Source organism: Salmo salar, chromosome 16 (genome assembly GCF_965601325.2).
Source record: "Salmo salar chromosome 16, fSalSal1, whole genome shotgun sequence".
Classification (NCBI taxonomy): domain Eukaryota; kingdom Metazoa; phylum Chordata; class Actinopteri; order Salmoniformes; family Salmonidae; genus Salmo; species Salmo salar.
The window spans coordinates 62,592,335-62,617,671 of record NC_138306.1 but is presented as its reverse complement, the minus strand read 5'-3'; the positions used below and the strand labels follow the sequence as shown (position 1 = coordinate 62,617,671).

Sequence of the window (25,337 nt, the reverse complement as noted above, 5' to 3'; positions counted from 1 at the left end):
TCATAAGTCTGCTCTGAGATCAGGCCCAGCTGCTACAGTGAGAGGAAAAATATGTCTGGGTAGGGTTTTAATGATTCTGATTTGTTGAGCTTTGTTCTTTCAGAGAACCAAGTTTAGATATATAACTGAACATTTTGGTTATGATAGTCAAGGGGAGAGTCGGTATGATATGCTAGCTAGATGGCTAACTCTTCGTTCACCACTGCATATGAATGGATAGGTATTAGCTATAGTGGACTCTATAGCTTCTCACCATTCACCACCAACTCGATGTCGACAAAGTCGATCTCGCCGCGGGCCTCCACTCGCGCCTCACAGCGGTACACGCCCTCGTCCGCCTTGGTTACCTTGTGGATCTGCAGGTTGTTGTTGGGCAGCACCTGGAACCTGCCTTCAGGGGGGGGGGGGGTATAGAGAGAGCGATACAGAGTGACAAAGGGAGTGATAAAGAGGGATAGACAGAGAGAAGGGGGCAAGAATAGAGAGAGGGATAGAGCATGAGAAAGAAAGACAAAGACAGAAAGAAAGACAGAAAGAAAGAAAGAAAGAAAGGTGGAGAGAGAGGGGTAGAGAGAGTTAGAAAGAGACGTGAAATAAGGAAAGAAAGATACAAGGAAAACGATAGAAAGGAAAAATAGTGAAAGGAAGTCTCATGACTCCAATCACACACTTGCTATCAAATAATATTTTCAGAAACCTTTATCACTTTTAGCTTTTTAAAATAAAGTTAGATAAGCGAAGTGAGATAAATACTTTAGCAATTAGGTCTGCAGTTTACAAAAAGTTTCCCATCCTTCTTCATTGTTGTCACTGGCAGATAAGTGATAACCCTATCTCTCTCGGTCGAGCGCAAAGATATTTAAAACCTTGACCCGTAATTAGTGTGGAATTTTTTTTAAAGCAGCGCTATCTTTACCTTTAATCATTACTGCACGGCAAGGGGAGATCGTGCTTAGAAGGGAAGGGCCTTTGAATTTCAATTAAAAAACCTGACTACTTTCAAAGGATTCAAACAAATAATTTGCCTAATCAGCCTAGCAAGTCTGTCTATGTGATGGGTGAATGAGGGGGAAGGTGTAGGAGGAAAAGTAAGGATGGGGTGACAGAGTATTGGTAAACAAGTCTGAACCTGCAAATTAACTTCTGTCCATCATGCAAGAGCCATGAATGTGTTCCCAATAGTCGAAGATACATTTCATTCCTTCTCCTTTCTTTCTCAGCCCCAAGATGTATTCCAATAATCTAAGTTACATTACTTTCCCTCTCCTGTCCTTCTAGCATTGGAATGTGTTCTAACAGTCTAAAATAACTTTCCCTTCTCCTTTCCTTCTAAGCCATAGGATGTGTTCCAATCTAAGACACTGTTCTTTCCTTATCCTTTCCTCCTTAGCTAAAGGATGTGTTCCAATAGTATACGACACCTTTGTTTCCTTTCCTTTTAGGAGCAATGATCTGAAATAACTAATTTAATGAAGAAAAATAAAAGTAGAGAAATATGGTGGAATTATTTCCTGTGCTGTCACTTACAGTATCAGTGTTCAAGACAGACAGAAAATCCCCTTCATATCCCCACATACTGTAGGTCAACAACATAAGCACACAAAAAATAAGTGAAGGAATAATACAAAATAAAGAAAGAAAAAATAAATAAGGTGAAATAATATCCTGTATTGTGACTTTTCAGCGGCCATGAGAGAAGGAAGTAGAAAGATCTTCTTTCCACAGATCTCAACAACATGGGAACAAAAAAATACTAAATTAAAAAGTAGAAAGACATATGTAGAATATGGAAGAAGGAAGAAAGGATGATTCCCACAGATCTCAACAGCATGGCAGCGAGCATCGGACCACCAAATGACATTTGCATCCACTACTCTCCATCTTCTAGGCAGGCTCGTTAACATGTTTTATTGTCCAACAATATGTTTAATGAAATCACATGCTGTGGCTTTTATTGCTAGAACTAGCTATTTATAGCGTCAAACCCCTGACAGAATCTGGGGAATACATTTTTCATAAAAGTGGTTTGTTTAAATAGGTTACATCCCAAATGACACCCCTTTCACTATACAGTGCACTGCATATGAACAGGGCCCATAGGGCTCTTGTCAAAAGTAGTGCACTACATAGGGAATAGGGTGCAATTTGGGACACACCCATGTTCTACAGTAAGCACATTTATTAAACTGATATAACTCAAAATGGTGTGTGAAGCAATCTGACATGTAAACTGAATTCATTAGATGTTACATTTTTTGATGCGCTAGCAAACCCGTTAATTGGCTTCTGATATCAATGTTAATGTAATTATCAGCTGCTTCATTAAAAGCAGACTGTAAAATAGCATCAAAGAAAAATCCAATGACATGTTCACATGAAAATATCACTTGATTTCTATTTGGTCTGTACTGCTCAATAGATTACTTTCCATGAGTCAAGTTATGCTGCTATTGTGGTAGCTACAGTAAGCACGTTACAAAGTTAGGCATTTTAACAAGCAAATAAGGTTTACCAACACATCAACAGAGGCAGCATGTATCAAATGACCATAAGCAGACTTACTGTAGTGCTCCTCTGTGATCTCCATGCTCCTGAAGCCCTTTTGGTAGAACCAAGAGACAGCGGGTGCCGGCGAGGCGATGACATCACACACGACCTCTGCCGCCTCGTCGTGACGGAACTCCTGGGGGGACCTCACGTTGCGGAACGTTAGCTTCTCTGTCACATAGGAAATGAGGTAACAGGAACTGAAGACACATTAGAGATGTCTTTCCAAGAGAGTTTATGTTACAATATTCACACAAGTATACCATTTAGAATGCATGGCCAATACATCACCTCATTCTAAGTAGTATGTGAGTGTGGGCTTTGGAACAGAGCCCAAGTAACGTGTATTGATTGAGGGAAACCCTGCAGTGGAGTAGAGAGTAAATTCCATTCTATAGAACAAACTGTTTTACATGTTGTTTATGATTCTACACCACTGAGACAACTCGGATTCTCTGTGCTCTAAAATAGTCCCAGAAACTTTCCCACAGCATATTCAATGAATCCTCCCACCCCGAAAGTTCTGTTTGTAATCAAATGATTGATTCAACTTGTGTTGGTCTAAAGCTGTGGCACCTGTCTGACAAGCCCTGGCAGATGGTTGATAGATTACACCTGGGGAAAGCTGACTTGGGACCTGCATTTCTGTTCTCTTAAAAAACACTCCACCACCCTCTCAGAACCCGTAGTGCTGGCTAGTGTCGTCAACTTATCACACGGCGTGTGTGTATGGCGTATGGAGAGAAAAAAAGAGTGTGCATGCATGCGTGTGTATTTTGCATGTGGAGTTTGGCACCGGGTTATCCACTTTGTGAGGAAAAATGAAAGTGTGCATAAATCACATGCATGGCCCTATTTATTTCAGTCCCATCCACTAGATCACTCTGCAACCTATTACATTAGCATTTTTCAATGTGATTTATGTCAGGCGGCTCTCTAAAACATACTTTTTTTTCTCTTCGCCGCTCTTTAACGTGCCTCTGAATGTGAGATTCAACCCTCCTCATCTGCCCGGTTTCATTCCACGGCATGTTTTAGCTGGTTTCTCTCCTCTCTCCTTGTGTCTAATTCCCTCACTCCCTCTCTTGCGCTATGTCATTCCCTTTAATTCTCTTACCCCCCCTCTCTCATTCTCTCCCTCTCCTTCTCTCACTACATCTCAAATTCACCCACCCCTCTCTCTCCATTTTTCTCTCTCATTTAATTCCCTCACTCCCGCTTTCTCTCTTCCCTCACTCCCTCTCATTCCCTCTCCTTCCCCCAGTTCTCTCCCTGGGATTCAAACACGTTGTTGTCCCTTGTTCTCCCGCTACTTGTTTTCATTTCCTGTCTTCTTTGTCGTTACCCTGCTCGACAAGAAAATCAGTAAGAAAAACAAATCCTCTCGTGTAATAGTCTACCGCTCGCTTGACACCGTCAAATTGGTAACACAGTGAGAATTTCTCTTCCGTCATTTTGCCCACATAGCTGCAAGGGCAACTGTCAAAGTGGGGTGACATGACATTTTTCTTGGAGCTCCCTCAGGTGGGATATCGACTGCCTCCACTGTCTCCTGTCTGAAGTGGGTCTCCGTTGGTCGGTGCTCAAAGATAGACTCTGGAAACTCTATACTTGTCAATTACTCAGCAGTGCGGAAAATTATAGTCTTTCATCTGTTCGCTAAAATAAAAATATAATTTGAGTTTGAATATGAATAGCTTTTGTCAGGTTGTGAGTTGTGATGCACGAACACATATGATAATGTCAAGACGTGTGCACGTGTGTGTGGGTGTGTTGACGTCTTCTGGAAATGTCAACACTCACAAGTGGTAATGTACAGCACATTTAAAGTGGCCGTCCATTTTTCATAACATGTGGTGTTTATGTTTATCACAAGAAATCACATTCGGTATCGCCTCAGATGGGTGCTGGCTACTACAGGCCTGCTCAAGCCCTTTAGGTGACTATCTTCCTGTTACTGCTCATACATACTGAACACACAGAGCTGAACGGTGGCTGACTGATGTTGTCATGGATACAGCTGCCAAGCTGTGGTGCCGCTGTAACGAGGTGTGTGAGAGGAGGTAAGGGGACTTGTGGAGAGGGAGAGAAAGGTAAGCACCCTCCAGAGGGGGGTGTGCGTACGTGTGCATGAGAGCGTGTGCATATGTACATACAGTTGAAGTCGGAAGGTTACATACACCTTAGCCAAATACATTTAAACTCAGTTTTTCACAATTCCTGACATTTAATCCTAGTAAAAATTCCCTGTCTTAGATCAGTTAGGATCACCACTTTATATTAAGAATGTGACATTTCAGAATAATAGAGAATTATTTATTTGAGCTTTTATTTCTTTCATCACATTCCTAGTGGGTCAGAAGTTTACGTACACTCAATTAGTATTTGGTAGCATCGCCTTTAAATTGTTTAACCTGTTAGGGCTAGGGGGCAGTATTGACACGGCTGGATAAAAAACATACCCGATTTAATCTGGTTACCACTCCTACCCAGTAACTAGAATATGCATATACTTATTACATATGGATAGAAAACACCCTAAATTTTCTAAAACTGTTTGAATGGTGTCTGTGAGTATAACAGAACTCAAATGGCAGGTCAAAACCTGAGAGATTCCTTTACAGGAAGTGGCCTGTCTGACCATTTCTTGAACTTCTTTTCCATCTCTATCATTTACTAAGGATCTCTGCTCTAACGTGACACTTCCCACGTCGTCCATAGGCGCTCAGAGCCCGGGAAAAAACAGAATGTCGTCATTCCAGCCCCAGGCTGAAACACATTATCGCCTTTCTCAAGTGGCCGATCAAGGGACACTGGGCTTATGCGCGTGACCCCGACCGCCCCCGCCTTTGGGATTTTTTCCTCTGTTTGCCGAAAAGGAGATTCCCTGTCGGAATATTATCGCTTTTCTACGAGAAAAATGTCGTAAAAATTGATTTTAAACAGCGGTTGACATGCTTCGAAGTACGGTAATGGAATATTTAGAATTTTATTGTCACGAATTGCGCCATGCGCGGGACACTTCTTTACTATTTCGGATAGTGTCTGGAACGCACAAACAAAACGCCGCTATTCGGATATAACGATGGATTATTTTGGACCAAACCAACATTTGTTATTGAAGTAGCAGTCCTGGGTGTGCATTCTGACGAAGACAACAAAAGGTAATCAAACTTTTATAATAGTAAATATGATTATGGTGAGTGCTAAACTTGCCGGGTGTCTAAATAGCGAGCCCGTGATGCCTGGGCTATGTACTTAGAATATTGCAAAATGTGCTTTCACCAAAAAGCTATTTTAAAATCGAACATATCGAGTGCATAGAGGAGGTCTGTATCTATAATTCTTAAAATAATTGTTATGCTTTTTGTGAACGTTTATCGTGAGTAATTTAGTAAAATGTTAGCGAATTCCCCGGAAGTTTGCGGGGGGTATGCTAGTTCTGAACGTCACATGCTAATGTAAAAAGCTGGTTTTTGATATAAATATGAACTTGATTGAACAAAACATGCATGTATTGTATAACATAATGTCCTAGGGTTGTCATCTGATGAAGATCATCAAAGGTGAGTGCTGCATTTAGCTGTCTTCTGGGTTTTGGTGACATTATATGCTAGCTTGAAAAATGGGTGTCTGATTATTTCTGGCTTGGTACTCTGCTGACATAATCTAATGTTTTGCTTTCGTTGTAAAGCCTTTTTGAAATCGGACAGTGTGGTTAGATTAACGAGAGTCTTGTCTTTAAATGGCTGTAAAATAGTCATATGTTTGAGAAATTGATACGCAAGCGTCCCACCTAGCCCATAGAGGTTAACTTGGGTCAAACGTTTTGGAGTAGCCTTCCACAAACTTCCCACATTAACCTCTTGACGGTCGCCTAGGATAGGGGGCGCTACAGCGATTTTGGAAAAGAATTCTTGCCCATTTTAAACGGCCTCCTACTCAAACTCAGAAGCTAGGATATGCATATAATTAATACTTGTGGATAGAAAACACCCTAAAGTTTCTAAAACTGTTTGAATGGTGTCTGTGAATATAACAGAACTCATATTTCAGTCAAAACCCTGAGACAGATCGTAACAGGATGTGGACTTCTGAATTGAGGACTCAACTTCACCACTTTGCCTGTAATTCACACAGTGAGCAATGGTTCATTGAGCACTTCCTATTGCTTCCACTAGATGTCCCCAGTCTTTACAAAGTGATTTGAGCCTTCTACTGTGAAAACTGAATGAATGAGACACTGTGGAAAGTGGTCACATGAGGAGGGCCATCACCATTATGACGCCGGTGCCCCTGGCTACCCTCCCCTTTCGAAATGTTTTGAAAGACAATGCAATCATCCCCCTTGAATCTTATTGGAGCTCTGGTTGAAAAAGGCCCTAAAGATTTATGTTATACAACGTTTGACATGTTTGAACAAACCTAAATTTAAAAAAAAATGCATTTTATTGAAAGAGTAGTCCCGCAGCCGACGGAAGTTTTGGAGCAGCCTTCAGAACGCGCTAACAAGAACAAGCTATTGGGACATAAAGGATTAACTTTTTCGAACGAAAATACATTTGTTGTGGACCTGGGATCCCTGGAAGTGCTTTCTGAGGAAGATAATCAAAGGTAAGGGATTATTGACAATAGTATACAAGACTAGATGTGATATGCGATTGTTCCAAGATGGCGCTGACCTGTAACAGTAGCCTATTTTTCTGAGTATCGCATCCCCTTTTATCGCAAAGTGTGATTACCCAGTAAAGTTATTTTTAAATCTGGCATTACAGGTGCTTTCAAGAGATATTCATCTATAAATCTTAGAATGACAATATTACATTTTAAAAATGTTTTCGAATAGTAATTTAGTAAATTGTAGCGCTGATCACCGGATGCATTTGAGGGAAAATAGTTAGTCAACGTCACGCGCCGATGTAAAATGCTGTTTTTATATATAAATATGAACTTTATCGAACAAAAGAATGCATGTATTGTGTAACATGATGTCCTAGGAGTGTCATCTGATGAAGGTTGTCAAAGGTTAGTGCTGCATTTAGCTGTTTTTTGGTTATTTGTGATGCATGTGGTTGGTCGGAAAATGGCTATGTGGCTACTTTTACGATATACTCCTCTAACATAATCTAATGTTTTGCTTTTGCTGTAAAGCCTTTTTGAAATAGGACAACGTGGTTCGATTCAGGAGAGGTGTATCTATAAAACGATATAACATAGTCCTATATTTGAAAAAAATAGATATAAAATTTTGTTATGCTAATAGCGATAGGAGCCCGACCAGGGGTTAAGGGGTGAATTTTGGTCCATTTCTCCTGACAGAGCTGGCGTAACTGAGTCAGGTTTCTAGGCCTCCTTGCTCGCACACGCTTTTCCAGTTCTGCACACAAATGTTCTATAGGATTGAGGTCAGCGCTTTGTGATGGCCACTCCAATACCTTGACTGTGTTGTCATTAAGCCATTTTGCCACAACTTTGGAAGTATGCTTTGGGTCATTGTTGATTTGGAAGACCTGTTTGCGACCAAGCTTTAATTTCCTGACTGATGTCTTGAGATGTTGCTTCAATATATCCACATAATTATTATATCTCATGATGCTATCTATTTTGTAAAATTCACCAGTCCCTCCTGCAGCAAAGCACCCCCACAACATGATGCTGCCACCCCCGTGCTTCACGTTTGGGATGGTGTTCTTCAGCTTACAGCCTCCAGCTTTTTCCTCCAAACATGACAATATTTATTATTGCCAAACAGTTCTATTTTTTTTTCATCAGACCAGAGGACATTTCTTCAAAAGGTACGATCTTTGTCCCCATGTACAGTTGCAAACTGTAGTCTGGCTTTTTTGTGGCGGTTTTGGAGCAGTGCCTTCTTCCTTGCTGAGCGGCCTTTCAGGTTATGTCGATATAGGACTCGTTGTACTGTGGATATAGTTACTTTTGTACATGTTTCCTCCAGCATCTTCACAAGGTCCTTTGCTGTTGTTCTGGGATTGATTTGCCCTTTTCGAACTAAAGTACGTTCATCTCTAGGAGACAGAAAACGTCTCCTTCCTGAACGGTATGACAGCTACGTGGTCCCATGGTGTTTATACTTACATACTATTGTTTGTACAGATGAATGTGGTACCTTCAGGCATTTGGAAATTGCTCCCAAGGATGAACCAGACTTGTGGAGGTCCACAATTGTTTTTCTGAGGTCTTGGCTGATTTCTTTTAATTTCCCATGATGTCAAGCAAAGAGGCACTGAGTTTGAAGGTAGGCCTTGAAATACATCCACAGGTACACCTCCAATTGACTCAAATGATGTCATTTAGCCTATCAGAAGCTTCTAAATCCATGACATAATTTTCTGGAATTTTCCAAGCTGTTTAAAGGCACAGTGTATGTAAACTCTGACCCACTGGAGTTGTGATACAGTGAATTATAAGTGAAATAATCTGTCTGTGTCACGTTCCTCGTATTCTCCCTCATCGGAAGATATGTCGAAATCACTCGATGACCAATACGCAGCAGGTTGACTGTTCCACATCATATTTATTTTAGATGGAAACGACAAAACAAAATAAACACGCAGAGGAGAAAGGTGACAGTTTCACAGGTGAAACGAAACACAGTGCAAAATTACAATTACCCACAAAAATCAAACAAACACACCCCACTATATGGGACTCTCAATCAAAGGCAGATAGACAACACCTGCCTTCAACTGAGAGTCCCAACCCCAATTAACCAAACAAACATACACTCACTAAACTCCACATAGAAATACCTAACCTAGAACCTACCCCAACACTCACAACCCCACTATACCATAACCAAACATAACTGCCACGTCCTGACCAAATATAATACAAAAAAACCTAAGTATATGGTCAGGACGTGACATTACCCCCCCCTAAAGGTGCATACACTGAATGCACAAAACCAACAGAAAAAAAAAAAAAAAAAAAAAAAAAACAACACACAATTAACCTCCTAACTAAAGGGAGGGAAGGGAGGGTGGCTGCCGTCAACGACGGCACAGTGCTACACCCCCCCTCCCCAAACCACCTCTATTGGAGGTGGCTCCGGTTCTGGCCTACTGTCCAACAGACCGTAGACAGACCTGTTGGGCTTAGGACAGTAGGCAGACTTCTTTGGTTCTGGTTCGTGGGCCGACTCCGTCGGTCCCAGGCTGTAAGCAGACTCCTTCGGTTCTGGGTTGTAGGCAGAATCATCACAGTCATAGTTAATCAACTTTATTTTAGAATTGTGACCAGACTCACCCGGTTCTGGGTCACAGGCAGCTCCCCTCAGTCCCGGGTCGCAAGAGGTTGTCGGATACTCTGGTCCGCACCCCGGTGTCGGATCCTCTGGGCCGCACCCCGGTGTCGGATCCTCCGACGGCCCTGACCCAGGATTCACCAGGCTGGGGAGACATGATGGATGCCTGGCCCTGGGCACAGGCACAGGACTCACCAGGCTGGGGAGACCCACTGAAGGCCTGGTCCTGGGAGGTGGCACAGGATGAACCAGGATGGGGAGACCCACTGAAGGCCTGGTCCTGGGAGGTGGCACAGGACTCACCAGGCTGGGGAGACCCACTGAAGGCCTGGTCCTGGGAGGTGGCACAGGATGAACCAGGATGGGGAGACCCACTGAAGGCCTGGTCCTGGGAGGTGGCACAGGACTCACCAGGCTGGGGAGACCCACTGAAGGCCTGGTCCTGGGAGGTGGCACAGGATGAACCAGGATGGGGAGACCCACTGGAGGCCTGGTCCTGGGAGGTGGCACAGGATGAACCAGGATGGGGAGACCCACTGAAGGCCTGGTCCGAGGAGGTGGCACAGGACGGACCAGGATGGGGAGACCCACTGAAGGCCTGGTCCTGGGAGGTGGCACAGGATGAACCAGGATGGGGAGACCCACTGGAGGCCTGGTCCTGGGAGGTGGCACAGGATGAACCAGGATGGGGAGACCCACTGAAGGCCTGGTCCGAGGAGGTGGCACAGGACGGACCAGGATGGGGAGACCCACTGAAGGCCTGGTCCGAGGAGGAGGCACAGGATAAACCGGGCTGTGGGGGAGCACTGGAGTTCTGGTACGGACACTCTTTACCCACACTCCAGGCTGAATGCCCACTTTGGCCCGGCACGGGCGGAGAGCAGGCATTGGGCGAACTGGACCCTCCCAGCGCTCTGGAGACACAGTGCGCAACGCCGGCGCAGGATAACCTGGACCGAGGAGGCGCACCGGAGACCAGACGCGCTGAGCTGGCACCATCCGCCCTGGCTCGATGCCTGCACTCGCATGGCACTTGCGGGGGGCTGGTATGTAGCGCACCGGGCTTTGAACGCGCACTGGGGACACCGTGCGCTCCATCGCATAACACGGTGTCTTACCAGTACCACGCTGCTTCCGGTAAGCACGGGGAGTTGGCTTAGGTCTACCACCTGACTCCGCCAATCTCCCCGTGTGCCCCCCCCAAAAAAAATTGTGGGGCTGCCTCCCGTGTCCGTTGCGCTCCCTCTCCTCATACCAGCGCCTCTCAGCTCTCGCCGCCTCGATCTCCCACTGTGGGCGGCGATAATCCCCAGCTTGAGTCCATGGTCCTTTCCCGTCCAGGATTTCCTCCCAAGTCCATGACTCCAGATAGCCTTTCTCCTGGTGCCTCTCCTTGTGCTGCTCCTTCCTCTGCTGCTTGGTCCGTTGTCGGTGGGTAATTCTGTCACGTTCCTCGTATTCTCCCTCATCGGAAGATATGTCGAAATCACTCGATGACCAATACGCAGCAGGTTGACTGTTCCACATCATATTTATTTTAGATGGAAACGACAAAACAAAATAAACACGCAGAGGAGAAAGGTGACAGTTTCACAGGTGAAACGAAACACAGTGCAAAATTACAATTACCCACAAAAATCAAACAAACACACCCCACTATATGGGACTCTCAATCAAAGGCAGATAGACAACACCTGCCTTCAACTGAGAGTCCCAACCCCAATTAACCAAACAAACATACACTCACTAAACTCCACATAGAAATACCTAACCTAGAACCTACCCCAACACTCACAACCCCACTATACCATAACCAAACATAACTGCCACGTCCTGACCAAATATAATACAAAAAAACCTAAGTATATGGTCAGGACGTGACAGTCTGTCAACAATTGTTGGAAAAATTACTTGTTATGCACCAAGTAAATGTCCTAACCGAATTGCCAAAACTATAGTTTGTTAACAAGACATTTGTGGAGTGGTTGAAAAATGATTTTTAATGACTCCAACATAAGTGTATGTAAACTTCCGACTTCAACTGTACACACACAGTACACACACCACACCAGTGATTCAAATCAAGCGTCTGCCAGATGGTTACCAGCCGCAAAACTCCTCCGTGTATCACGTCCCATTAACGGTCACAGAAGATTCCCTCTCCCATACAATTAGAGCCTGCCTCCTTCGCCTGCACACATTCAATACTATCCATCACACACACCACCAGACCCAGCAAACATTCACTACACTCTTTAATGGGCAAGTTATTACGGAGGTGCAATGGAATGTAAATATTGTGTATCTTTATGATCTAACAGAGGAGACGGCGATGTATTCAACTCATGTCTTTGTATGTCTGAAGGACCCCTACAGAGGCTGGAATGGATAAAGAGGGAATGAAGAGAGGGTGGTGTGTGTGTTCTCCTCTGTTACATATTGCATGTAAGTGACACTCACGGTACATTTCCAGCACCATGGTGGCCTCCTGCGTTTGTCCCTGGGCGTCGGTGGCCTGGCAGCGGTAGATGCCCGCGTCCTCCACCTCAGCATTATAGATGGTCAGCCTGGAGCTGTCCTCCCCGGTGTGCAGGGCCACACGCTGGGACGACACGATGCGCTCCCCCTGGGGGTTAAACCACTCCAGGTTCACCGGCTCTCCGATCACTGGTGGGACAGAGAAAACTTGTAGGTAACTTTAAGAAACTGTAAAAAGAACCAAGCCAAGCCGTAGACTTTAGAGCAGTATTTCCCAAACCTCCCCTTGAGTACCCCACCATTAGTCCCACGTATATATTCATAAGCACACCTGAAATAAATGGTAACCTAATCAGCCCTTGTTCAACATGGGAAAGTTATGCCTCTTTGAAATTTGATAAACGTGTTATCCCACTTCAGAGACGAGTAGGAGAAAAATGCCGTTGAATGATTTTCACACTTTCGAGAGCATTGGTGCCCAGGACGTCGATCGTAGTCGACCGGTCGATCGCAAACTTCTTTCTAGTAGACCGCAAAAAAGTTAGCAAAATGTATGCACTAAAAATATATATTTTGGCAATTCACAGCGTTACCATCGAGTCTGCTTAAAAATAATAAAGTCCACAGTTCTGAAGCACCGTATGCTTTGCTTACAGGTTAGCTTCTTTCTCGAATATTATTGCACAGCCAAAATAAAAATTAAAACAGCTTGATTGACATAAAATTTGACCAACCCACGGCACTATAGTTGCCACATTTTTTTCCCAAACTGTCACTACCATAGCAACCGTCTGCAGTTAGCACGTTTCCATTTCCATGCTTGCGAGACCTGTAACAGAATATTTTTGATGTTCCAGTGGTAGCAATTTTTTTACACATTTTTTTTCTATGAAGTTGCGGTTATGTTTTTAATATTATTGCTGGACCAAGCAGCAAGAAAACGAAAATCTACCACTTTCACAGTGAGTGGGAAGATCTGCCATTCAAGCATAACTCTTGCTAAGAAGGAAAATGTCGAGAGGCATTTCAAAACTGTTCACAATAAATATGAAAGTGACTTTCCAGGTAAAAGTGAACTACGTAAGAGAAAAGTAAAAGAGTTGAACTCTCAACTAGCTGCCCAACAATCGATCTTTACAAGGCCCAGCTCAAAATCAAAGGCAACCACGATTGCATCATTCCGGGTGAGTCGCATACTAGCAAAGCACAAGAAACTGTTCCAGGATGGAGAAATGGTAAAAGAGGCCTTTTTAGAGGCAACAGAATGATTGTTCGATGATTTCAAAAATAAATCCGAAATCATTTCCGCTACTAAGGATGTTCAGCTATCCAGGAATATGTTTTCGTTTCAGTCTCCTCCATCTCTTCTAACCGAAGCTAGTTTTATGGATTTGTTTTCTATTAATAATGTAAAATTAACAGCCATACAGAAAGACTCATGTGAAGGTGAAATTACAGAGGAGGAACTTCTTGATGCAGTTAAAGCCTTTAAGTCCGGGAAAACTCCAGGGCAGGATGGCAAACCTTTTTATTTAATTTTTTTATTTTTTACCCCCTTTTTTTCCCCAATTTCGTGATATCCAATTAGTAGTAGTTACTGTCTTGTCTCATCGCTGCAACTCCCATACGGACTCGGGAGAGGCGAAGGTCGAGAGCCATGTGTCCTCCGAAACACCCAACCAAGCCGCACTGCTTCTTGACACAACGCACATCCAACCCAGAATCCAGCCGCACCAATGTGTAGGAGGAAATACCGTACACCAAGCGACCTGGTCAGCGTGCACTGCGCCCAGCCTGCCACAGGAGTCACTAGTACGCGATGAGACAAGGATATCCCTGCCAGCCAAACCCTCCCTAACCCGGACGACCCTGGGCCAATTGTGAGCCGCCCCATGAGCCTCCCGGTCGCGGCCGGCTGCAGCAAAGCCTGGGCTCAAACCCAGAATCTCTGGTGGCACAGCTAGCACTGCGATGCAGTGCCTTTGACCACTGCGCCACCCGGGAGGCTTGGCAAACCTTTTTTGATATATTCAGAGCATTAGCATGTTTTAACCACTCCTATGTAAATGGTAGATTATCAGACACTCAACAAGAAGGTCTGATTTCTTTATTACTGAAACAGGATACAAGTGGAAAATATACATTTCCAGGCCATTAAAAAAATTAGAGGCCCTTTACACTTCAGTGTGCGATGCAAAAATTCTAGCAAAATATATAGTGCATAGAATTTCAAAGGTATTGTCGGATATTATTCATTCTAATCAGAATGTTTTTTACATGGACGATACATTGGAGATAACATAAGGCAAGTACTGGAAACAATAGAACACGATGAAAAATCTGGGAAACCAGGCCTGCTATTCATTGCAGACTTTGAAAAGGCTTTTGATAAAGTATGACTGGAGTTTATATATAAATGCAAGGAACATTTCAATTTTGGAGAATCTCTTATAAAATGGGTTAAAATAATGTATAGTAACCCTAGGTGTAATGGCTACTTCACAAAACGTTTTAAACTGTCCACTATCGGCATATCTATTTATTATGGCCATCGAAATGTTAGCTATTCAAATCAGATCCAACAATAATATCAAGGGGTTAAAAATGCAAGGCTTAAAAACAAAGGTGTCATTGTACACTGATGATTCATGTTTTCTTTTAAATCCACAACTTGGATCCCTCCGCAGCCTCATAAAGGATCTAGAACATTTTTCTAAACTCTCTGGATTACAACCAAATGATGATAGGCGAACCTATCACAACTCACACAAAGTACTTTCTTCTGAATCTATTTTCTTATGGTCTTGCCTACACCTAGCAAACAGTTTTTTTTATTATATGAGAAAAATATATTCAATTTTATTTGGAACGGCAAGTCAGACCGAATTAAATGGGCCTATTTATATAATGAATATAAATTCGGGGGGCAGAAATTATTAAGTATTAAAGCATTACACCTCTCACTAAAGGCTTCAGTCATACAAAAGTTGTACTTAAATCTAGCAAATTAGTAAGAATGTCTCACCCTAAGATCAAGAAAGGCCTTTTCCCTTTATTCAGATTACAGCCTATCACTTTCAGTTATTTGAAAAGGAAATCTCCCAAATATTGCTATTTTTAAAACAAGCCATACAAAGTTGCTTGCAATTTCAATTTAATCCACCAGAAAAACAAAACAAATAACAGAACAAATATTGTGGATAAACTCAAATATACTAATTGATTAAAAAAAACTGTATCAATTGGAACCTTTAACCTGTTATGGCTAGGGGGCAGTATTTTCACGGCTGGATAAAAAACGTACCCGATTTAATCTGGTTACTACTCCTGCCCAGTAACTAGAATATGCATATAATTATTGGCTTTGGATAGAAAACACTCCAAAGTTTCTAAAACTGTTTGAATGGTGTCTGTGAGTATAACAGAACTCAAATGGCAGGTCAAAACCTGAGAGATTCCTTTACAGGAAGTGGCCTGTCTGACCATTTCTTGAACTTCTTTGCCATCTCATTCAATTACAAAGGATCTCTGCTCTAACATGACACTTCCTACGTCTTCCATAGGCTCTCAGAGCCCGGGAAAAAACAGAATGTCGTCATCCCAGCCCCAGGCTTAAACACATTATCGCCTTTGTCAAGTGGCCGATCAAGGGACTGTGGGCTTAGGCGCGTGCACTGGCTGCCCCCGTCTTTGTGATTTTTCCTCTGTTTGCCGAAAAGGAGATTCCCGGTCGGAATATTATCGCTTTTTTACGAGATAAATTGCATAAAAATTGATTTTAAACAGCGGTTGACATGCTTCGAAGTACGGTTATGGAATATTTACAATTTTTTTGGTCACGAATTCCGCCATGCGCACGACCCTGATTTACCATTTCGGATAGTTTCTGGAACGCACAAACAAAACGCCGCTATTCGGATATAACGATGGATTATTTGGGACCAAACCAACATTTGTTATTGAAGTAGCAGTCCTGGGAGTGCATTCTGACGAAGACAACAAAGGTAATAACATTTTTGTTATAGTAAATCTGATTTTGGTGAAGGCTAAACTTGCCGGGTGTCTAAATAGCTAGCCCGTGATGGCTGGGCTATGTACTTAGAATATTGCAAAATGTGCTTTCACCAAAAAGCTATTTTAAAATCGGACATATCGAGTGCATAGAGGAGTTCTGTATCTATAATTCTTAAAATAATTGTTATGCTTTTTGTGAACGTTTATCGTGAGTAATTTAGTAAATTGTTTGTAAATTCCCCGGAAGTTTGCGGGGGGTATGCTAGTTCTGAACGTCACATGCTAATGTAAAAAGCTGTTTTTTGATATAAATATGAACTTGATTGAACAAAACATGCATGTATTGTATAACATAATGTCCTAGGGTTGTCATCTGATGAAAATCATCAAAGGTTAGTGCTGCATTTAGCTGTCTTCTGGGTTTTTGTGACATTATATGCTAGCTTGAAAAATGGGTGTCTGATTATTTCTGGCTGGGTACTCTGCTGACATAATCTAATGTTTTGCTTTCGCTGTAAAGCCTTTTTGAAATCGGACAGTGTGGTTAGATAAATGAGAGTCTTGTCTTTAAAATGCTGTGAAATAGTCATATGTTTGAAAAATTTAAGTTTTTGTATTTTTGAGGAATTTGTAATTCGCGCCACGCCTATCATTGGATATTGGAGCAGGTGTTACGCTAGCGGAACGTCTAGATGTAGGTCCTGGAGTGGCCTTGCCAGTCTCCAGACCTTAATCCCATAGAAAATCTGTGGAGGGAGCTGAAGGTTCGAGTTGCCAAACGTAAGCCTCGAAACCTTAATGACTTGGAGAAGATCTGCAAAGAGGAGTGGGACAAAATCCCTCCTGAGATGTGTGCAAACCTGGTGGCCAACTACACGAAACGTCTGACCTCTGTGATTGCCAACAAGGGTTTTGACACCAAGTACTAAGACATGTTTTGCAGAGGGATCAAATACTTATTTCCCTCATTAAAATGCAAACAATTTCTAACATTTTTGACATGCGTTTTTCTGGATTTTATTTGTTGTTATTCTGTTTCTCACTGTTCAAATAAACATACCATTAAAATTATAGGCTGATAATTTCTTTGTCAGTGGGCAAACGTACAAAATCAGCAGGGGATCAAATACTTTTTTCCCTCACTGTACATCAAAAATCTCTTCCCAACTATTTTGCAATCTGTTTGGCACAGTTGTCAACATCCTGGTCCTCAAATGAAACTGGTATACTTTTCTGTTTATGCTATTTTTATTCCTCCACCAGTTTTGATCCTTTATATTGGGCAGACAGACCAGTTCCCTGCGTCCTCCCACTGCCTACCGCCTCCTCCATTTTTGGGGCAATGCTGTAATCAATTGGTTGTACTCTTGGATTGAGCAGACATTCCCGTACAATTCGGATAACTCCATGAAGGGCATAACTCTACCATTACAATATCATTTAAGAACAAAATACCCTTTTCAAACATCTTTCCCATAAATACAGGTATTTTATCAACCAGCACATTTGAGTTCAGCCATAATATTTGTTGTAATATTTGTTCTATCTTTTCAGGGGGGTGAAATTGAAATTGTAGCCAGCTCTGCAATGTTGTTTGAAAAAGACAGATACTTTGAAAAAAGTATCATTTTCAATTAATCGAAAATGAGACATGGCAATCTGCACAAAGGCAAAAAGGCCATTTTTAAACAATGGATGAGCTTTTCTTATTAATCTACTTGAGAACCATTTAGGGTTCAAATAAAGTGCCACTGAATGAGTGAAGCTTTTAGAGAGAGGTTTAGTGCTTTTATATTTAATAATCTCAACCCACCCAATTCATATTCATTATATAGATATGCTCGTTTTATTTTGTCTGGTTTAGCATCCCAGATAAAGCAAAATATTTTTTGCTCATATGAATTGAAAAACGAATCATCAGGAGTAGGCAGCGCCATAAGTAAGTGAGTAAACTGAGATATGACTAAGGAGTTAATCAGGGCAATTTTTCCATAAATAGACAGGTATTTACCTCTCCATGGTTGCAGGATCTTGTCTATTTTTACTAGTTTTCTATTGAAATTCATTGTGGAGAGCTTATTTATATATTTTGTGATATGAATAGCGAGTATGTCTACTTCACCATCAGCCCATTTTATAGGTAAGCTGCAGGGTAATGTAAAAGTTGTATTTTTTTGGATCCAAAACATAATATTGTACACTTATCATGATTTGGTTTTATTCCAGAGAGTACAGAAAATTATCTAGATCTTTAATGAGACATTGCAGGGATCTAGCTTGCGGACTCATGTTTCATGATGTTCTATTATTTCTAGTAGTTGTTGTATATGATCCCCAATGTATGAGTGCTATGCATTTTGCTAGTATTTTTTCATCACAAGATTGAAGTGTAAGGGGGCTCCTGTTTTTTAGATAGACTGGGTCTTTATATTTGCCATCTGGGTCTTGTTTTAATAATAGAGAAATCATACCTTCCTGCTGAGTACCTGACAGACTACCATTTCTATAGGAGTAGTTAAAACAATCTAACAATGGAACTCTTAGTATATCAAAAAATACTTGATATACCTCTACTGGTATGCCATCAAGCCCTGGGGTTTTTCCAGACTGAAAGGATTTAATAGCCTCAAAAAGTTCTTCCATTGTAATTTGGCCTTTGCACTGATCTTTCTGTACATTTGTTAATTTTCTATTTTTTATATTATTTGGAAAGAATTCCTTACCATAATCTTCATTCAGTGGGAGAGGATGAGATGGAAAAGAGAACATCTGCCTAAAATAATTAGCTTCCTCTTTTAAAATAGCATTCAGATAATCATAGATGAGTTTCTGCAAATGCTTTTTGTTAGGGTTCCTGTATTGGAGATTCAGGAAGAATTTTGTGCATTTTTCTCCATATTCCATCCAGTTTGCTTTAATTTTGTAATAGATTACATTAGATAATTCTTGAATAAGTTCCTCAAGTTCTTTTTGTTTTTCCTATAACTTATTTTGTATCTCTGTAGTATCATTTTTATTGCTATCTACCTGTACTATTAGATCATGGATTTCCCTTGTTAGTCTTGTTTCTTTAGCCAGAAACTGCTTTTTATTATTTATGAATATTGAACTGAATGACCCCTGAAGGTACATTTAAAGGTATCCCAAACAATAAGGGGATTTGCTGAACCTATATTATACTGGAAAAATTCAGAAGATAAATGATTTTTTCTTAGTTAAAATAAGTTGTCCTTCAGTAAACTTTGATTAAATTTCCAATTTCCCCATCCACGTGGAAAATCTATGAGTTATGTGAATGCCAATTAGATGATGATCTGATCGCATTCTGTCTCCTATTGTCACGAATGCTAGGAGTGGTGGTAGGAGTCAGGCGCAGAGAGCAGAGGTAAGAAAAAATGAGATTTATTTTTCTCTGGTACGACAACAGTCGACGCCAACATAACAGGCGTGTGAACTAAGTGACCAACCCATACACAACGGGCACACAGTCCGGAAAGAAAATAAATCAGGCAGATCGCCAGCACATCCAAAAAGCACACTGACGTAAAACTAATCCTGCACAAACCTGGGCGGGCTAAACAGGCTTAAATAACCACAAATCAAGATACACAAATAAGGAACAGGTGCAAACAATAAGACATACCAACAGAAAAGGAAAAAGGGATCAGCGGCGGCTAGTAGGCCGGCGACGACGACCGCCGAGCGCCGTCCGAGCAGGCAGGGGAGCCACCTTCAGTGGGATTCGTGACACCTATTAAAACTTTTTTAACCTTTGATGCAAGAGAGAAAGAGAAAAGAAAGTAGTCAAGACGACTAGCTTGATTAAGTCTCCTCCATGTATATCTCACTAGGTCTGGGTTTTTTAGTCTCCAAATATCCACTATTTCTAATGTGTCCAGAATATTTGTGATTTCCTTAAGTGCATGGTGATGATAGTTTGTAGAGTGATTTCCTTTACGGTCCATTGAGGTACTTGACACTGTGTTATAGTCTCCTATCATAATGATTAGATAATTTGTTGCTTGTAAGTTCAATAAATTGGTATAAATGTTTTCGAAGAAGTGTGGATCATCCTGATTTGTACCATATAGATTAATGAACCAAATCTCTTTTTCGTCCACGTTCATATTCAAAAGGATCCAACTTCCTTGCAAATCATTCTTGATTATTTGCACATTCAGATCGACATTTTTGTTAATTAATATCATCACACCCTTTGAGTTCCTTTGTCCATGACAGAAAATTATTTCACCACCCCATTCCTTTTCCCACGCAACTTCATCTAAGGATGTAGAGTGAGTTTCCTGTAAACAGTATATGTGATATTCCTTTTCTTTTAGGCATGTAAAGACTGATCTTTTTTATAATCTGCCAAACCGTTAAAATTATAACTAGCTATACTTATTTCACCCCTTACCATAACTAGATACTATTCTCAGGCTAAATTGACCATAATTAGTGCTTGTAAAGTTACTGCCATCAGAGGTATTATGAAGGTCAAAACTAGAGTTTTCAAATGTCTGATATTTAGAATTCAAGAAATAGGTTCTAGCAATATTTTTTTTATTCCCTTACCTGTTTGCCTGTGAGCCAATGCCACAGATGTTAGAAAATTTAGACAAATTATATGTATAACAAATCTGAGTAGGTTGATGTGTATGATATTGGATATGATATAATGAGAGTGTGTATGATGTCTGTATAAGAGTAAGACTATAATGTGTGATGTACAAATAAATAATAACTCTGCCAATTTGCATTTTTGAGTGTCTATGTGTGTAACATGTAGTGCGTATAGTCTTAATATTCATAATTGTAATCCATATCGTATCACCATCATAGTTGCATTATAATTACCTTTAACATAATTGAAAACACATCCCAGCATTTCCATAGCAATTGACGTTTCACATGATCATGAAAGAGACCTTGCATTACTCTAGAGTACAAATGTATTCCGTACAATATGTTATTATTCCCCAATGCCCCTATTCTGATATCTTCCCTTTGCTTGTTGTAAACATATATAACCTTGTAGACAAATACAAAAAATATAGACAAACAATAAACACATTAAATTATAAAACAGTTCTCAACAATAGAGAGAAAGGGAGAGAAGAGAAGAGAAAAGAGAGAAAGAGAGAGGAGAGCGAGATCAGGTGTGTGTGTGTATGTATAAGTCCGTATGTGTACGCAAGCATGTAGTTCAGTACGTGTGTGTTCATATCCACTTCATAATGTTCAGATATTTTAAACAGTTCCCAAACCCTCTTTTTTTTGGTAACCGGAAGTCCCTGTAGAATTTAGTACAGCCACGGTGTTATGGAGCTGTCTCGGAATAGCTGTCCATCAATAAAGAGTTTGTCCACAATGATAAAGGCACGCCTACCATCCTTCCTTTGTTGTCTTTGTACCGGATACAGTCTCTTACTACGTTCGTTTATCTCCTTTGGAAATTGGTCATTGAGACCGAATTTGGTCCCTTTAAGCTCCCTTCCTCTGCATTTGATCAGCTCCTTTTGTTGGCAGTGTTCAAATTTTACGATGATCGGTCGGTGACCCTTGGTCTTGTCGCTGCGAGCTCCAAGTCTGTGTACTCGGTGGAAAGCCACCTTGTTTACAGTCTCTATAGGAAGTTTCAAGGCGGATTGCATGAATTCTCTGATCGCGCCCTCTGGATTATTGGATGCGTCCTCAGGATACCAGAAAAAAATAGATTTTCACGCATGCTACGACTTTGTATGTCTAGTAGCGTCTCCTTCATCACCCTGTTTTCCCTGAGTAGATAATCCATGTTGGAATCGTGTACTTTTACCTTGGCTGTGAGTGTCTTGTTTTCTCTTTGGAGTTTGAGAATTTCACTCTGGCTGAACTCCAAACTCCCCCTCAGCCATGCTACCCCCTCACACAACTTTTCCATTGTTGCATGGATTCCAACCAGAGCACTAGCCTCTACCTCAATGGTAAGTAAATCGCCCGTGTCTGTAGATTAATCTGTTTTTCTTTTTTTTGTCGGGTTAAAGTTATTTTGTGAGGTGGGCGGAACTTTTCACGAAGGAGTATGTTGTTCCTCCGTAGCGTAAAGCTGTTGGTACTTGTTGATTTCATTCAGGATCTCCTTGGTATCCAGATTGGCTCTATACTGCAAACAGTTGTTTTACGAAAAGATAACAATGAGTCTTTCCCACGACAACGACAGGTGTCTGTAGTACAGCTAGCTAGCACTCGCAGAATCCAAGCAAAAAGAAGGAACGTAAACTCCCAGCCGTAAAGGCTAACCGCATTGTGGAATCCTTAGTAACAAAACTTTAGTTCGGATTAAAATCGATTTAATGAAAATATTTTAATGTAAACAACAAACCGAGTGTAGACAGTACAGTGTCCTGTTGCGCGCTGGAAACCAGTCTTAACCTTTTGGGGCTAGGGGGCAGTATTTGCACGGCCGGATAAAAAACGTACCCGATTTACTACTCTTGCCCAGAAATGAGAATATGCATATAATTAGATTTGGATAGAAAACACTCTAACGTTTCTAAAACGGTTTGAATGGTGTCTGTGAGTACAACAGAACTCATATGGCAGGCCAAAACCTGAGAAGATTCCATACAGGAAGTGCCCTGTCTGACAATTTGTTCTCCTTCTGTGGCATCTCTATCAAAAATACAGCATCTCTGCTGTAACGTGACATTTTCTAAGGCTTATATTGGCTCTCAGAAGGCGCCAGAAAGTGTAATGGGGTGTCTGCAGTCTCTGGGCTAAGTACAGCAGCTCTGTTTGTTACTGGTCAGGCTGAGGACAGTGACACTGGAGATGCGCGATCATGAGAATTCTCCATGTTTTCTTTCAGCCTTTGAATGAATACAACGTCGCCCGGTAAGAATATTATCGCTATTTTACGAGAAAAATCGCATAAAAATGTATTTTAATTGTTGCACTAGCAGAAGAGTTTTGACCCACGGTTTGTTTGCTTAATTGTACATATCCAAAATACTAATTGTCCGTTTGCATACTTTTTTGAATTGTTCCCTCCTAACGACATTTAACAATTTGCCAATACAGGGGCTGACCCTTTTCATAGCATACTGATTCATTTCAAACGTTTCTCATTACTCAGTCCTGTGGCGATTGAAATGCCACCAATCGCTGATAATATTTTTCCATAACTGAAGCTGAAGGTTATACTCGTTGTTTAAAGTGTGACTGAAACCGAAAATGTACACTTGCCTATTGACATGTTTTATTTTTAAATTTCAAGAGCGTATGTAACTTCTTTCCTAGGTCGGTTTGACCTCACTGCACATGTAGGGTAATCAACGGATGCTGAGTAAGAGGGAATTCCTGCAGCTCGTCTCAAGTTTAGGATTTGTATTTTTCCTTTTTTTTCTTTGAAGGGTGTTGTACTATCATTTTTATTTTTGTGTATGTCGGGAATGCTGGGGGTGGTGGGGGAGAAGGGTTACGTTGGCATTATCCAAAGATTCTTGTGCTTTGCTTTTTTTAGAGGATTTTATTTATTTTTTATTCAGATGTTTTGCTCATGCTGCTCCTCTCTCAATCTCTCTTTTCCTCTTTCTTCTTCATTTGACTTCTCTTTATAAGGATTAATGTATAGTTCAACAATGGTACTTTAGGGCTTCCAGTCAGACTGCTGACATGGAACATTTGCCGTTGTGAGGGGCAAATTAAGCGCTCCAGAGTATTTTCACATCTGATGAGCCTGAATACTGATATCTCATTTCTTCAAGAAAAGCACCTATGTGTTAACGACCATACTAGATTGCGTAAAGCATGGGTTGGACCGGTTTTTCATTTGAACTTTAACGGCAAGCCAGGGGAACAGCAATAGTGATTCACAAACGAGTACATTTTTCACCCTCATATATAATTTCAGATACTGAAGGACATTATACAATAGTTACTGGCACCCTCTTCCAAACCCCTGTAGTACTTGCAAATGTGTACGCCACTAACTGGAATGTTTACGCCCCTAACACTAGATGTCTGACATCTATTTTAGCTTCTTTCCCTAATCTTGACACCCACCGCCTCATCTTCGGCGGGGACCTTAACTGTGTCATTGAACTAAGACTTGACCAGTCTAATCCCAGAACATTTACTCCTTCCGGAATGGCAAAAGCTCTTTCTACATTCATGACCCCCATGGGTTGTGTTGATCAAATGGCGCTACCTCCATCCGGTCACAAAAGACTTCTACTTTTCTCATATTCATCAAGCCTACTCACGCATGCACAACTTTTATTTAGATAGAGCCCTTCTCCCCTCAGTTAAAAAGAGGAGTGGGGGGGGTTGGGGGGACACACAATGCAAATAGTCCGGGTAGCCATTTGATTACCTGTTCAGGCGTCTTATGGCATGGGGGTAAAAACTGTTAAGAAACCTTTTTGTCCAGACTTGGCACTCCGGTACCGCTTGCCATGCGGTAGTAGAGAGAACAGTCTATGACTGGGGTGGCTGGGGTCTCTGACAATTTTTAGGGCCTTCCTCTGACACCGCCTAGTGTAGAGGTCCTGGATGGCAGGCAGCTTAGCCCCAGTGATGTACTGGGCCGTACGCACTACCCTCTGAAGTGCCTTGCGGTCAGAGGCCGAGCAATCGCCGTACCAGGCAGTGATGCAACCGGTCAGGATGCTCTCGATGTTGCAGCTGTAGAACCTTTTGTGGATCTCAGGACCCAAGCCAAATCTTTTTAGTTTCCTGAGGGAGAATAGGCTTTGTCGTGCCCTCTTCACGACTGTCTTGGTGTGTTTGTACCATTCTAGTTTGTTGTTGATGTGGACACCAAGGAATTTGAAGCTCTCAACCGGCTCCACTACAGCCCCATCGATGAGAATGGGGGCGTGCTCGGTCCTCCTTTTCCTGTAGTCCACAATCCTCTCCTTAGTCTTGGTTACGTTGAGGAATAGGTTGTTATTCTGGCACCACCTGGTAAAGGTCTCTGACATCCTCCCTATAGTTGTCTTTGTCATAACTTGATAATTGTTAATTGATAATTGTTAGCTAGCCAGCCATCGAG

General features: G+C 41.6%; 1 protein-coding gene across 4 annotated transcripts in view; it reads right to left on the bottom strand.

Moving 5' to 3' along the window:
- The window catches only part of LOC106574338 (neural cell adhesion molecule 2), a 499,358-nt gene that overhangs the window by 130,838 nt on the left and 343,183 nt on the right, over positions 1-25,337 (bottom strand). For all 4 annotated transcript variants that reach the window (XM_014150199.3, XM_014150197.3, XM_045697543.2 and 1 more), the window contains exons 3-5: positions 12,272-12,478; positions 2,563-2,718; positions 254-391 (exon numbers count right to left, since the gene is read on the bottom strand). In XM_014150199.3, coding sequence (XP_014005674.1) covers positions 254-391; positions 2,563-2,718; positions 12,272-12,478 — 501 coding nt within the window. The remainder of the gene's footprint in view (positions 1-253; positions 392-2,562; positions 2,719-12,271; positions 12,479-25,337) is intronic.